Source organism: Sceloporus occidentalis, unplaced genomic scaffold (assembly GCF_023333645.1).
Source record: "Sceloporus occidentalis isolate IW3139 unplaced genomic scaffold, rSceOcc1.0.p SCAF_4, whole genome shotgun sequence".
NCBI lineage: Eukaryota > Metazoa > Chordata > Lepidosauria > Squamata > Phrynosomatidae > Sceloporus > Sceloporus occidentalis.
In genome coordinates, this window is record NW_028316984.1 from 1858934 (window position 1) to 1874738 (window position 15805).

The 15805-nt window shown below is 45.6% G+C and overlaps 1 protein-coding gene across 1 annotated transcript in view; it reads left to right on the forward strand.

Moving 5' to 3' along the window:
• LOC149313404 (uncharacterized) overlaps positions 1-14236 on the forward strand; it is a 218591-nt gene extending 204355 nt beyond the window's left edge. The window contains exon 48 of the mRNA XM_089519047.1: positions 12134-14236. Coding sequence (XP_089375173.1) covers positions 12134-12388 — 255 coding nt within the window. The 3' untranslated portion in view covers positions 12389-14236. The remainder of the gene's footprint in view (positions 1-12133) is intronic.
• Positions 14237-15805: the final 1569 nt, after the last annotated feature.

Below are 15805 nucleotides of genomic sequence, written 5' to 3' on the forward strand. Positions count from 1 at the left end.
TCACCTTCCCCATCCACACTGGTACGTGACAGCAACAGGACCCCTCCCTGAGCATGACAACTGCCAGGTGATGGCACAAATACATGGAAGTGTGCATGCAGATCTGCACACATATGTAGGATCTTGGCTTTAAAATGTTTCTTGGCTTTTAAAGTGTTGTTATGTGCCTTCACACAACCTATCACCGTTTTTTCTTGGCAAGATTTGTTCAGAAGAGGTTTGCCATTAGATTCCTCAGAGACTGAGGGAGTGTGACTGAGAGAGTGTCACACAGTGGGTCTCCATGGCTGATTGAGATTCGAACCCTGGTCTCTAGAGTTGTAGTCCAACACTCAAATCACTACACCATGCTGGCTGTTTAAAGTGTTTGTAATTCATTGCAAATATATGCCTGATTTTGAAAATAATGCAGTGTTATGACTTAAAACAGAGACTCTGGAGTTTATCACACAGGGGACAGAATAGGGATGGGATTGCTCCCACGTCCTTATCGCATCTGTATCCCTAATGAAAGTGATTGCACGAATCACATTCACTTGAAAGTGGGCTGAATAGTGCTTTCAGCCTTCATGGTAGTAACAAGTTCTTCCATTAATACAAAAGACTGCAAATGACAGGAAAAAGAACTTTCAGCTGATGTCTGAAAGTGCTTTTCAGCTCACTTTCACATGAAAATGATTTGCACAATCACTTTCACTAGCGCTTCCCAGCAGCTGAATGACAGGTTCAGCGCGCTTTCCACGTGGAAGTGATTCACGCAATCACTTTCATTGGCACTTCCCTGCCGGGTTAATACCAAGTCATGTGTAAAAGTGCTTCCCACAATTAGGCGGGAAGGATGGGAGGTGAATGGGACAATGTTACCCCATCCCACATGTGATTATCTCCTATCTGTCTCCTTTGATTCTACATGTGTACAGGATTTGGGCAAAAATGTCATTTGTTTTCAGAGCAAGTTTTTGAGTTTTATGATATTAAAGACTTTATTGTTGTGGTTGTTATGTTCCGTCAACTCAATTTCACCCTATGAATAAGAAATTTGTTATTATGAAATCTCCAAACCCAGATATTAGGCACCTGAAGTCCTGCCCTATAGAGCTCCTTAGGCCCTATATGCCATTCTAGCAATTAAGCAAAGAGATACAGATTTGTTTATTGCAATTTGAATTCTATATTTTGGAGAAAGAAAACAACTTTCTTCCCATAGATTTAGGGACTTCTTCATGCAATATATCCAATCTCCCTCCCTTGCTTGAATAAATATTCTAGGAAAAGAAGCATTCTGAAGTTGCAGAACAAAGTGTTACTTATGAGAGGAAGGGAGGCGAAAGGTCAAAGGTTTTTAGTAAATTACCCAGTATTAATAATGTGATAAGAAACAATATAATTTAGCACATATCCAGGTAAACTCTTTCAGCAGCCTCTAGTCTTTGCCAAGAGCATTAGGGCAGTTTTTATGGTTACATCTAGGAAACCGACATTTGTAAAAAATATTTCTTCTTCATGGTCTCTGCGAATCACACAAATGGGTTATTTCTGCGCATGCGCAGCAAACTCGGAAACTTCTAGAATCTCTGGGCAGAAAGTCATGTAACTTTCTGCAGCCTCTTTGCAACTTTTTGGCGGTAGCCGCGCCCATCCCGTATATAAAGCCCCTGGCGGCCCGCTCCTCTTCAGTTCCTTCATTCCGCCGCGTAAGCAGCTCGAGGAACTTCGCTCTGTTAGCATTAGAATCTCTGACCATTCGGACATTGACCACCAGACCGGACTTGACCATTCTTTGGATCACGAATTGGACTTGTTTTGCTTCTCTCGTTTTGACCGCGGACCGAATTGACCACTCTCTGGACTCCGTTCACCACCCGGTAACGGCTTTCCAACCGCTATGGCTTCATTTAAGCAATGTATTAATTGCGGGGCCAAATTTCCCATGTCGGATGGCCACAACAAATGTGTCCTGTGCCTGGGAGAGGGCCATATCCCTGGGACTTGCAAACACTGCAAGGCCATGACTGCTCAGGCATTAAAGAATAGAGACCAAAAACTTAAAGCGTCTCTGTATGACAAAGTTTTTCGGCCTGCAGCATCCGAAACTCAACCTACGACTTCGGACGCCCCAAAAGCAAAGGCTGACAAAGCTTCTAAGAGGGCTCATGCAGACAAGCAAAAGCCCCCAAAGGCTCCGAAGGAAGGACGAGAGTCCAGGAGAGCCAGATCGGCGTCCCCACCGCCGAAGACTAGGCGTAGAGGCCCTCCGAGCACGGTGTCGGTCCCTCCACCAGACTCACATCCCGCGGCCACTCCCGTCCCGGAGTTCTCCTCTGGTTCAGCTCTTCCACCACTGGAACCGAGGGTCCTGATCTCTTCCCACCTCTCGGTCCAAGATCCTGACTTAGAAATAGTCAATTTGGGTGACTCGTCGGAGTCTGAAGGTGAAATTCCGGACTCAGATGCACCACTTTCACCGCAGAGGCAGAGACAGCCCTCTCGATCACCATCCCGCTCTAGACGGGATAGAGCCTCGCCATCCCGTACCACACGGGATAGAACCTCACCATCCCGTACCATACGGGACAAGACCTTACCCCCCATAAGAGATAGAGCTACACTGGGAACGGAGGCCGACGAAGCCCTGGACAGGAACCACCGCGACCGTTCCCCAGTATATGACCAGCCGGATAGGGCCCTTTTTGACATTTATCCTGACCTGATATTTGACTACCACACGGGTCAATACTTGTTGCCGGTGGATGCAGACCATCTCCGCCGTAAAGTCCCAGGCCCTACGAGAGTGAAGCCACACTCGCCTCAACGCGACCTGGCCAGACGTCGCTCTCCAACCAGAGATCAGTCGCCACCAAGCCAAAGGGACAGTAGATCTCCGTCCATTTCTCGCTCTCGCTCTATCTCTCCGTCGGTACAGCTAGATGTGGAACAATCTACGGCTTTTGGCGAGCCAGACGCCCCATCTCCGACCGACAATGTCCGTTCTTTTTCGGATAAAGTCATCAGAATGGCCGATGCCCTCAAGCTAGAGATGTCCCATCCCGAGGATGACGCACTCGACCCAGTAGAACGTTGTATTCATGGCTGTGCTCCTGCTCCTCCATCCCTGGCCTTCTTGCCTTCTTTGGAGAAAATTGCCAAGAGGTCATGGGATACACCGGCGTCCATAGCCTCTACGTCCAGAAAAATTGAGAACCTATATAGGGTCACCCCATCGGGACCGACTTGGTTGTTTAATCATCCTAAACCCAACTCGGCCATTGTAGAGGGTTCTCAGACTTCCTTTGCCGCACGCCCCTCCTCGTCACCTATGGACAAGGAGAGTAAGAAAATCGACGGCTTAGCAAAGAAGTTTTACGCCTCTGCTGCACTGGACATAAAAATTGCTAACTATGCAGCATGCATGGGGGCTTATGTTCAGCTCCTTATGGAGAAGATGGACCCTGTCATCAGTGAGCTCCCAGAGGACAAGAAAAGGATCATGAGGGCCATCCGTAACGAAGTGCACTCGGTAGGAGGCCAGCAGATCATCTCGGCGAGACATTCCACCGACTGCTCCTCTAAGATCCTCTCGGGCTCCGTGGCTCTTCGACGCTATGCTTGGCTACGTTCATCTGATTTGACCCCACAGGCCAAAGCAGCGATTGAGGATATGCCGTTTGATAATTCTGATCTCTTTAATAAAGAGACCGATGAAAAGCTGAGCTTCAGGTACAGAATGAAGACAGCAGCCAGGAAACACGGCATGTCTGCATCCAGCTCTAGACCCCAAAGGCAACGTTACAGTGGTCAGTGTAGCTGGTTTCATCATGGACAACAACGGTTTCACCAGCCTGAATGACAGTTCCAGCCCCAGGATCCTGGTCATCAGGGTGGACGTCCTCGTTCCCCATCCCACCAGGATCGTCGCCAACAGCCACAAAACCGCTATCAGCAGGGCTACAAAAAGAAAGACACCAGAGGCAAGAAACGATTCTGAAGCCCTCCTGCGCACTTCGTCACCTCCCTAACCAATAACCTACGGCCCTTCTTTAACACCTGGGCATCCGTTACTACAGACTCTTGGGCTCTCAACATAGTTCGAAGGGGTTATGCCCTAGAGTTTTCTGAGCTCCCCACCACCGGAGCCATCATTACCACCGTCCCCTCGGACACCCTTCTCGACGAAGTGCGCTCTCTCTTGGACAAGGGCGCTATCGAGCCCGTACACCCTTCTCAGGCTCGATACTGCTTCTTCTCTAAGTACTTTATTGTCCCCAAAAAGCCTGAGGGCCTTAGGCCTATTTTGGACTTGCGAGCATTAAACTCTTTCATAATTTACAAATGTTTCAGGATGGTAACTCTTGCTTCTATTCTGCCACTATTGCAGAAAGACTCCTGGTTCGCCACACTCGACCTGAAGGACGCCTATTTTCATATCGCGATAAGAGACAATCATCGCAGATTCCTGGCCTTCACCGTCGGACCAAATTTCTTTCGATACAAGGTCCTTCCGTTCAGTTTGTCTTCAGCACCGAGGGTCTTCACGAAATGTATGGCCCCCGTCGTCGCTTATCTTCGCCAGCAGGGCATTGTAGTCTTCCCTTACCTGGACGACTGGCTATTCACCGCGCCATTGAGAGAGTCTCTCCAACACCAGATGGAGTTTGCCCAAGACCTACTAGCATCATTGGGGCTTCGAGTCAACCTCGAGAAGTCACATTTGACTCCATCCAGACAAATCGATTTTATAGGAACGTTGCTGGACTCAGAGTCAGCCAAGGCCTACCTTCCACGGTCCAGATTTCAAGCTCTGACAACCGCTATACGGGCTTGCCTACGCTACAGACATCTACCAGCCCGTGTTGTTCAAGTAGCAATGGGACATTTAGCCTCCACAACCTTTGTGACACTCTGGGCAAGACTGCGCCTCAGGCCCGTACAATCATGGTTCCTATCTGCCTTCGATCCGGTGAGGGACCAACTGGACAAGATTCTCACCATCCCAAGGAAGGTTCGAACTTCCCTGAAATGGTGGCTCCGATCAGACAACGTCTGCTCCGGTATGCCCTTCACCCCACCCCAGCCAGAGATAACTCTGACTACGGACGCTTCCTTACAAGGATGGCCCACGCGATGGGTCTGACCGTCAAAGAGAAATGGACTCACGAGGAGTCAAGTCTCCACATCAACGCATTGGAGATGCTGGCAGTGGAAAAAGCTCTCAGGGCTTTTCAGAGTCTACTCTCCGACAAGGTGGTGCTCCTCCTAACGGACAACACTACGACCATGTACTACCTCAACAAACAAGGAGGTACGAGATCAAAGACTCTTCTGGATATCACACTTCAAATCTGGGAATGGTGTATTCAGCACAGCATCCTGCTTCAATGCATCCACCTCCCAGGGGACGAAAACGACCTGGCGGATCAACTAAGCAGATCACAGTTGACATGCCACGAATGGAGGCTACACCCAGACGTAGTCTCCTTCCTCTTCCAGCGGTGGGGCACGCCGACGGTGGACCTATTTGCTTCCCCCAGCAATGCCCAACTGAACGAGTACTGCTCACGGGTTCGTGCACCTGGCTCTCTGGGGAATGCCTTCCAATTTCAATGGACGAACCGCTTCTTTTACGCGTTTCCTCCCTTTCCACTGGTGACCAGAGTATTAGCAAAGATGTTGATGGATTCCACAGACGTGATCCTGATCACCCCGTGGTGGCCCAGGCAACCATGGTTTGCCCCCCTGCTTCAACGGGCCCAAGATCATCTTCGCCTAGAGCACCGGACCGACTTACTTTCCCTCCACGACGGGCAAGTTCTCCATCCAGAGATGCAGTCTCTCCCATTGGTGGCATGGAGGATTCGATCCTGACTTCGCTTCCACCAGGCGTAAAGGATATAATTAGGGCAGCTCAGAGACCTTCTACCCCAAGATCCTATGCATACAAATGGGACAAGTTCCTTGCCTTTTTACAAACCAGGGACATTCCACCATCCCGTGTTTCCATCCCGGTGGTCCTGGACTTCCTCATGACATTGGCTGGAGCAGGTCTCTCCTTAAGCTCTATTAAGTGCTACCTGTCCGCCATCTCTTCCCACTATTTGTTTCGGAACAAATCCTCTTTATTTAGGGACCCTCTTATAAAAAGGTTCCTGAAGGGATTTAATAATCTGCACCCTCCTGTTCTGGACCCTCCACCGCAGTGGAGTTTGGACACTGTTCTGGCTCGACTAGTCTCTAAGCCCTTTGAACCTCTAGCTACCACAGACTTGAGGCTCCTAACCTGGAAAACAGCCTTCTTGGTAGCTATCACATCAGCCCGCCGAGCTGGTGAATTGTGTGCTCTTAGGATGGACCAACCCTTTATCCGTTTCCACAAGGACAAAGTGGTGCTCCGTACAGACATTACCTTTCTGCCAAAGGTGGTGTCTGCCTTTCACATGAACCAAGACATCGTTTTGCCCACTCTGGCTCCTAACCCGACCACAGACTCTGAGCGCCATCTCCATGCCTTAGACGTCCGCAGGGCACTGGCCTTCTACTTGGATAGGACTTCTGCTTCCAGGAGTTCGGAGAGACTGTTTGTGTGTTACTCCGAAGCCAAGAAAGGGCTGCCGGTTTCACCACAGAGGTTCTCCAAATGGGTGTCCAACACCATCCACCTCTGCTACGAACTGGCGGGTAAGCCCTTACCAAGCCGGGTTAGAGCCCACGCAACAAGGGCGGTAGCAGCATCCTCAGCCTTTTTGACAGGGATCTCACTCGAGGATGTATGCAAAGCTGCTGTCTGGTCCCAGCCATCAACATTTATTAAACACTATAGGCTGGACGCCAGAGCCAGGCATGAAGCAGCTTTTGGGAGGGCAGTGTTACTCTCTGCCATGCACTGAAACCCTTACACTGTTAATAAATAACACAGTTGTTTGGTTTACATACTTTATTGTTTATTGTCTCATTCTTGGGTTTTGACACTCCCTCCTCCATTGACTGCAGCTCGCTAGTCTAACCCATTTGTGTGATTCGCAGAGACCACGAAGAAGGACAGGTTGCTCACCTGTAACTGTGTTTCTTTGAGTGGTCATCTGCGAATTCACACAAACCCACCCATCCTCCCCTCAGTGTCTGCTCATTTAACAACGCTTGGAGTTGCGCTGTTTGCGGCTCATTCGGAACTGAAGAGGAGCGGGCCGCCAGGGGCTTTATATACGGGATGGGCGGGGCTACCGCCAAAAAGTTGCAAAGAGGCTGCAGAAAGTTACATGACTTTCTGCCCAGAGATTCTAGAAGTTTCCGAGTTTGCTGCACATGCGCAGAAATAACCCATTTGTGTGAATTCGCAGATGACCACTCGAAGAAACACAGTTACAGGTGAGCAACCTGTCCATCTCATGTGCAGTCAGAAATGATATAAAAGTAGGCTATTATATGTACTACCATATAGGCAGCTGAAATAGGTATCCCCAATAACTGCTTGTACGTCATTCAGTCCATTACAAGGATCAATTAATTATTCCTTTAATTTCTATACATGTAAGCTTATTTGATCATATCGCTCAACATACTAGGCATTTGGTTGTACTTAACTACAATAGCAAATGTCATTACTTCCCCTAAAACAAGCAGGGTCAACTTGCTTTAGGATGTTGCATTTTGCCATAAGGCCAATCAGAATGGAATCAGTTCTCTAGTGTCTTCTAAGCACATCACAACACTGGCTTATTTATTTGACACACTAATTGGATTTTCTATAAGAAAGACTGAAAGCAAATCAATAAATGACCAAAACATTTTAAAAACCGACTTTTTCAGCTTAAAATATTTGTGAAACTATGATGTAAAGACACTTTGAAAGCTGCCACAGTAGTAGGCTTTTTCACCAGTGGAAATGGCAACATACCCACTTTAAAGGAGGAGGATGAAAAAGAACTTGCTCAATATCAAAATACAAGGCCATTTCTAAAACCATGTGTAGCTGATTCATGAAATACTTCAGAAACATTCACAGATTACTATCAAGAATGGCTGAAGGGGAAGGTAGAATCCAGAGTGCCTTTAGAAGAATCTTTTGTTCACATGGGAGACTTCTCCAGACTCAGTGAGATAGGACTAAACTGCCTTTCATGGAATGCTTCAGCAACCCCACATACTTTGTAATAATACTGTAACTTATAATAATACTGTCTAGAATGATAATAATAGATTGCATCCAAGAAGCTATAGCAAGTCCATCTCTTACACTTCACTTCTGACATTAACTGTAGCCTTTTAGAAAGTTAAGAGTTTTTCTGAAGCTTTCCCAGCTGTTGCCACATAACAATCTCAGAACAAACATTAGCAATTAGTGATTTAGGTATAATCTTGTGCGCCGGGATGATGGCCATGCGCCCCATGGGCCACATGTGGCCTATAGCTTATCCTGTCCCTCACCCCACTGGTTATAATATTAAGTCAGAAAAGAGAAACCACACTCCTGGAAGGCTTCAGGAGAAGCCATTCCCATTTAAAAGAAGGTGCAGCTCCATTCAGTATGGTGTAATGGTTTGAGCATTGGACTGTGACTCTGGAGACCAGGGTTTGATTCCTAGCTTGGCACTAAAACCCACTGGGTGATGTTGGGCAAGTCACACATTCAGCCTCCTCTGAACAAATCTTGCCAAGTAAACCCCATGATAGGGTCACCATAAGTTAGGGTTGCCATAAGTCAGGACCTCCAAACCGGGACAAATGTAGAACAAATGTAGGATGATATTTTCAAATGTAGGACACATTTTTTTTAAAAAAAAATGGAGGACACATGAAAATACTAATGTAATTATAAATTCATGCTTCTTAGCCATGATCCAAATGGAGGACATTTTGAAATTTGACAGAAGAGGACATATCCTGGAAAAGGAGGAGGATACCTGGTCACCTTGTCTCTGGTCCAAAATACACTGCCGAAATAAAACGTAGCTGGACTGAAATGCCCAGAGTTCCTCACCAAAGCTGCATCCACACTGAGGAAATAATCCAGTTTGAGAGTGACTTAACTGTCCTGGGTTAGTGCTGGGGAATACTGGGAATTGTAGTACACTGTGGCCCCAGAGCTATCTCTGACAGAGAAGTCTCAATGTCTCCCAAACACTAGCATTCCCAGGATTCCCTACCATTGAGTTAAAGCAGTCTCAAAGTGGGTTGTTATTCCTGCAGTGTGTGAGAGATATATAAAAGCTAGGGACTGGATTCATTTGGAGGATAACTGTGTCCAAAACACACTGCTTGGACTCCCAGGGCTCAGTGCTATGGAATCCTGGGAATTGTAGTTTATTGTGGCACCAGAGCTCTCTGACAGAGAAGGCCAAATGCCTCACAGACACCAGAATTCCAGAGCATTGAGCTGGGGCAGTTAAAGGGGTCTCAAAGTGCAGGAGGGAGAGAGAGAAAAGCCAGGGAGTGTGAATGAGCAACTCACCTTGGCTGTGGCTGCTCTGAAAGTAGGAGGAGAAGGAGGAGGGATGGAGCCAAGGGAAGTGGCCAGGACCATCTAGAGGAGCCCCTGCTTTTCCTCATCATCACAGCCTCCTCCCTTCCACCGCAGGCCCCAAAGGGCCAAACTCTGCCCCCAGGCAACGCCTCCTCCTCCTCCTCCTCACCTCCTGGCCCTGAAGGCTCTTCCTGAGTCTGGCAACCTCCTCAATCCGGGACAAACCTGAGTCAAGGAGGAAACCGTGCAGGGACGCCCCCTACCGGTGAAAAACCGGGAATGTCCCGCCGGCAGGAGGGTTATGGCAACCCTACCATAAGTCGAAAGCAACTTGAAGGCACACAACAACAACAAGCAGGCAAGCAAGCAAACAAGCAACCCTATTTGCATTTCTGCCCCTCCCCAGTGGTTTCTAAGAGCAGAGATGGGATTTTCAGCCCATTCATATTTTGTTTGGAGGATGCAGTCTCAGAAAACTAGCCAGAAAGTGCCAGAAAACTGGCCCTGGACCGCCATAATCTACCCAAACCTGTTATACACCATGTGCCCTTGAGCAAAAGCTGTCCGGGTGTTGACAGTGCTGGGCAATGTAAAAGTCAGTATACATATTCTCTCACATACAGTACATATATACACACACAGAGAGACACAAAGATTCCTCTCCTCTTCTTGTTTCTTGCTTCTGCTCACACTCCTTCCTTCTCCCTTCCATCCCTTTTGCTAGTGTCTCCCAGAGCAATAATATGGGGGGAGGGGGGGAACCTGCATTATAGTCATACTAACTGGGAAAAGGAGGATTGCTTCCCCTCTTTGCATTGCTGAACTCTGCACAGCCATTAGGTTTTTGAAAACAAACATACGACAAACTGGCACGAAATGTGGAAGGAATTAAAGCTGAAGATGGAGGGTAACAACCACTCACTTCCTCCCATGCTGCACAGGGAACAGACTTTACTTCTTCACAGATTATTTGCAGTGCAAATAATTAATACAAAGTGTTTTGCTATAATTGACCACATGTTGAGTATTCTTCTATCACAAGATGTTACTGGTAGCTGCCAACTGTTCAGTATTTTCATTTATTGCTGCTTCTGTATTCTGCCTAACAAAGGCTGGCCACATACACACTGACCTTTGATTTCTGAGCTATGCAAAATGAAAATTTTCCAAGTATATGCCCTAAAGATGCAAAGCATACTAATTCTATTTACGTTTCAACCAACAGCACACTACATCCCACTCATAAGGAAGCTGTATTTCTTTCCTTAGCAGTCAGACAATGTACAACATAGATGTCAAAGATATAGCCATGTTAGTCTGTAGAATCGGTACATAGAAGGATCTTGTAGCACCTTTGGGATTAACTGTAAGAATTTGGCAGCATGAGCTTTTGTAGACTTCAGTCTACTTTCTCAGATGCACCTGAGGAAGTAGACTGAAAGATATGAAAGTTCATGCTGCCAACTTCTTTCTTTCAGTTAGTCTCAAAAGTGCAAGATAAAACAACTAACACTGTAGCAGTAAAAATCTGGATAGAATAAAAACCAGGGAATAAAGAGCAGCAGCATCAAAACATAAAATAGCTTAACATAATGCCCTCTGCATACCGATGGCAAATACTGGTTATACAAATATGGTTACTTGCCGCCAAAGACAAGCCCTGGCCAGGTTATTCAGAACAAATGAGACCTTTCCCCAAATGGGGTGCCATCACCAATAGAGCCTACATAAGATGCTGTGAGAAATAAAGAGAGAGGGAATGTGCGTTCTGGGCTGTGACCTAATACTGCATTTGGAGATTCTAGTAGGGAGTGCAGCTACCATATGCCACTGACCAGAGAACGGTATACTCCTCCTATGTGTGGTAGTTGTATTCTTCCATTAGCCACAGAAGAACACACATGGAGTTATGAGGGAGGAAGGAGATATCCGCCGAAGTAGACAGAACTGCAAGGTGACAGATACAACACCCACACACCTTACTTTGGGTGGAAGAATAGAGAAAGCAGCTACTCTTTTAAGAGTCGTCTTTTCCTCTACACTTTTCTTTAATCTGAAGATAATGCTGGCACTGTGTGTTTCCACAGGGAAATGTACGAGGTTGCACTTCAATCCCTGCTCCCCCTCCTGAACAGAAAAAAAAAAATGGTGCCAACATAATCTTCAATAAAGATTAGCACAAGGGAAAGCACAATGAGCCTTTTGGCTTTTTCAAAAAAGCCAACTGCTCTCTTGTCCTGGCCCTCAGACTTTACATAATGATGGCAGTGGATTCTGGTCCTTCAAGGGGTTCTGATATTTGACTTGAGTATTCAGAGATCAATTGACATGTACTGAATGAGCAAGCTTCTCAACAATCCCTAGGCCCATTCTCTTGTCTCCACTATCTGATTTCAGAGGGCTATGGAACTTGTCTTACTCTGCCTCCTTTGTCCCTGGGTCCCATCTGTCTACATAAATTGTGAGCCTATGCAGCCTCTAGCAACATCAGAAGCAGCTCTTGGAGCCAAAAAGGTTGTGCTCCCCTGATATAAATCTTAACTTTAAAAAATTATAGGGGACAAAATAGACTCCTCTGGCATTTTTCACAATAGACATTTGGTTCAGAGTGACAGTGTTGATTCAGTTTTCATACTAATCTGATCTTGCATTGAAATCTGTATATCTGTTTTTTTCTAGCATACTGCAGGTGGTGCTGAAGGTGGGGGCCAGTCGCTTGTTTCTCCAGGGAGCTGTCTAGAAGACTTCAGATCAACACCATTCATTGAATGCAACGGTGCTCAGGGGACCTGTCACTATTTTGCCAATAAATACAGTTTTTGGCTTACTACCATTGACCGTCAGTTTCAGCCATCACCATCATCAGATACACTCAAGGCTGGACTTATCCGAGCACACATAAGCAGATGCCAAGTCTGTATGAAGAATTTGTAAAATAGAGCGCTTATGTTCAAATGGCAAGGAACAAAACTTGTTGGTGCTTATTTAACTTATTACCTCAAAGTCTGAAGAAGTTGATTTTCTGGAATAACAAACCACTCCAGATGCTAACAACAAAATTGTAGTTTCTGCTATCATTCACATTATTCATTAGCTAACTTTTGTACTGATGCAAATAGTAGACTTATTTTGAAACAGTAGACAAAAATTAAATACATAAAACTTCTGCTGTCTGTTACAGCTGATTTACATCACCAATTGCTGTAATGTAATTGTCCCATGTACTTCACTGGGGGAAAAACTAAGTCATAATTCAGTCACTGAATAGTAATAGTATGCAAAGTGTTCTTGTAGTACATTTGTGACATATTAAAGGAAACAAGTTAGCTTCAGTTAGTCTCAAAGGTGCTACAAGATCCCTTTGCATACTGATTTTCCAGACTAACACAGCAATGTCTTTGAATTCTATTAAAATGGAAGTGCAGACTACACAGGAAATAGCTCAGAAAGTTAAAAGACAAGTAACATATTAAAATTTATATGCTGTATTAAAATTAGAGCAATAGTCAGGTGCTTGTAGCTTCAAATTGCTGTATTTTCTTGTTGAAACATTTTGGGTAGGGTCCAGCACAGAGCTAAGCGTGTTGGAAGACCTAGGGGCTTGAAACAGGCTCCCAGTTAGTTTGTGCTACAACTTCATTTCAGGTCCATTCTCTCTTTCCTAAAGTGTGTTGCTGTTGTTTTACGAAACAATATGTTACTTCACATGCATAATAGTTTCTGTACCCTATAGACTTTGTCTGTGCCCCACAAAACCTTTTGATTTTACATGCTGGCATCTTGAAGAAATGTTGGACTGTTGTGCACCCTGAACTGCAAAACCAATGCAAGCATTGCACTATGGCCACAGATAGATTCTCCTTCAGTACTGCTAAATGGAACTGCAGACCAACAGGGCTTTTTAGCTAATAGGTGGGCAACCTGCAACCCTCCAGGTGTTGTTGGACTTAAGATTCCTGTCAGTGGAATCATGGCCAGTGGTCAGAAATGAGTGGGGATGTAGTCCAACAGCACTTGGAGAACTTCAGATTTTCAACCTCTGATTTAACCCATCTCAGATAAAAAACAGGAGTAAAATTATGTCCAAAGTCAGTAGTCTGATTGTTAACCAGGATAGAGCAGTATCAGAAGGCTTGTGGGATTATGCCTTGCAATTAATTGGTCAGGTGTGATTCAGCCTGCAGTCCATAACTTACTGGCTACAGAAAAAGTCCTTCTGAACTTAAGACTTTTAAATATGCATGCTTAGGACTAGGCTATCAGACTTTCTGACCGCTGCTCCCTGCTGCTAGGGAGAATGATATGAGGAGTTATTTTAGAATCACATTGCTGAGAGAGAACACAGTGGCATAAGTGCCATATTTTCTCTTCCCTCGCAGCCAAGGAGGAATCAGATACACCCCTTCCCTGACAGTGGTGCTAATTGTAAGATAAAATTCTATACACACTTGCCTCAAACAAACCTGGCTTGACTTTCATATATATTATACATAAGAATGCAAAGTAAATCAGGTTTCATCCACAACCCTTTCCCCAGTGTTGCGAAGCACAACAAAAAGAATCATATAGAATTACAATATTAAAAATCAAGAATCTCCCTCTAGTTTCCTCTGACTATACTTCACTCTCCATTACAATCAGGCAATGAGTACTTGCATCTTTGAGCCCCTTGAAATAACACGGGTGGGCTCTAAACAAGAAGTACTCAGATGCACTTTAAGGTCTGTTTCATTCCTTGTGTGATATCTAAGTTTTATTTTGTACTATTAATAAAATACTATGTTTTTAAAGCTTTCTTATTGGTTCATGTTATGCTAGATATGTTGCCTTGAATCCTGTTGGTTAGCCCAAAATAGAGCAGAGTCACTGAATGGTGAGTCAACACATTGGTAAGTCCCACTGATATAATGGGTCAGTTCTACTTGGAACTAATAATAGAATTCAGGCTCTTATGAGGTAAATCTTGCAAATATTCCAATTTGAAGAAATAAATGCCCCATTAAACTGAAGTCTAAAAAGGGAAAGAAAAGCATTTCACATGAAACGTCTCTATTTGAGTGTGGCTCGATGAAATATACTTTATAATGGGATGGAGGGGGGAGAGAGAGAGTAGACCTTGGGCCGCATGCAATCTCCAGATCCATATTTGTGACCCCCAGTACTTCACAAATGTTTTCTAATTTTTTTTCAAAATTTTGCCTCCAAATGTCTAGGGTTGTGGGGACATATACACCATTTTGGGGCAGGACAACCCATTTTAGATCCAGAGAAGGCCCTTTTTAAAACCAGAAGCAAACTGGAAGTGACTTCGACTCATCTCGTGTTTAGAAAAAGGCCTCTGATGATCCTAAAATTGGGAGGGGGACATTGCAAAATTTACGCCCACAGCCTCTAGAGTTTGTTAGGGGTTATTTGAGGCAAAAAAGGTGGCTTTTGTGGTGGCAATACAGTTCCTAAAGGTCTGCTAATGAGCTAATGCAACCCCCTAGCTTTCCCCACTTGCTCTAGAAGAGATTTCAATAATGATTAGGAGTGTTGAGCAGCCCAGTTGCACCAAGTCACACCAAATATGTTCCACTTGTATTTCCACAACCTAGTAACTGAGATCACATATCGCTAGTGCACTGACAGAGATATAGGGCTTCTTGTCTCCTTGCCTGAATTGCTTGAGATGATCTGACCAAGAGATATGGGAAGCCCTAGACCCGTGGGCCACATCCGGCCCGGCGAGGCGGCAGGACCAACCCCAGCACGGTCCTGCCACCACCGCCACCACGCCAATTCCCTGCTTGGGGCCCGGATTTTGCCTTGGCTGCGGGCCAGGTGGCACTCCTCCTCCTCCACCTCCTCCTCCGCATGCTCCCGCAGCGGCCACCCACCTCCTCCTCCCCCACCTCCTTTTTTGGGGCGCTGCGCGGCTGTGCATTCCGCCCTCTTCCCCTTCCCCCTAGACAGTAGCAACATAGTATTTCTGCAGCAACCTCTCAACACTCAGTGCAGATTATGAACTTTAAAAATGTATATTTGGTTTGCTGGCAGGGGCAGGTGTGCTTGTCTCTTTTCAGCTGCAGAGTAAGCAGTCAAATATACAAATCACTAAGCCTTTCACAATCAAGATAATTCCAAATCTACTCCTTATATGAACAGGTAAGATTTTACTATAAAAAGATCTATGTGGGACTGGGACTTTTGCATGTTGCCCCCATCCCTCAGAGTCTCTTTCACATCAATGTCCTGGGCATTCCTATAATTTATTCCAGCTGTCAGCCTTATTCCAGATCTTAACCCTGTTGTTGTAATACTAATCAAAATCTTAATTTGCTCCAGTCTTGGAAACCTTTTAGCACCGAT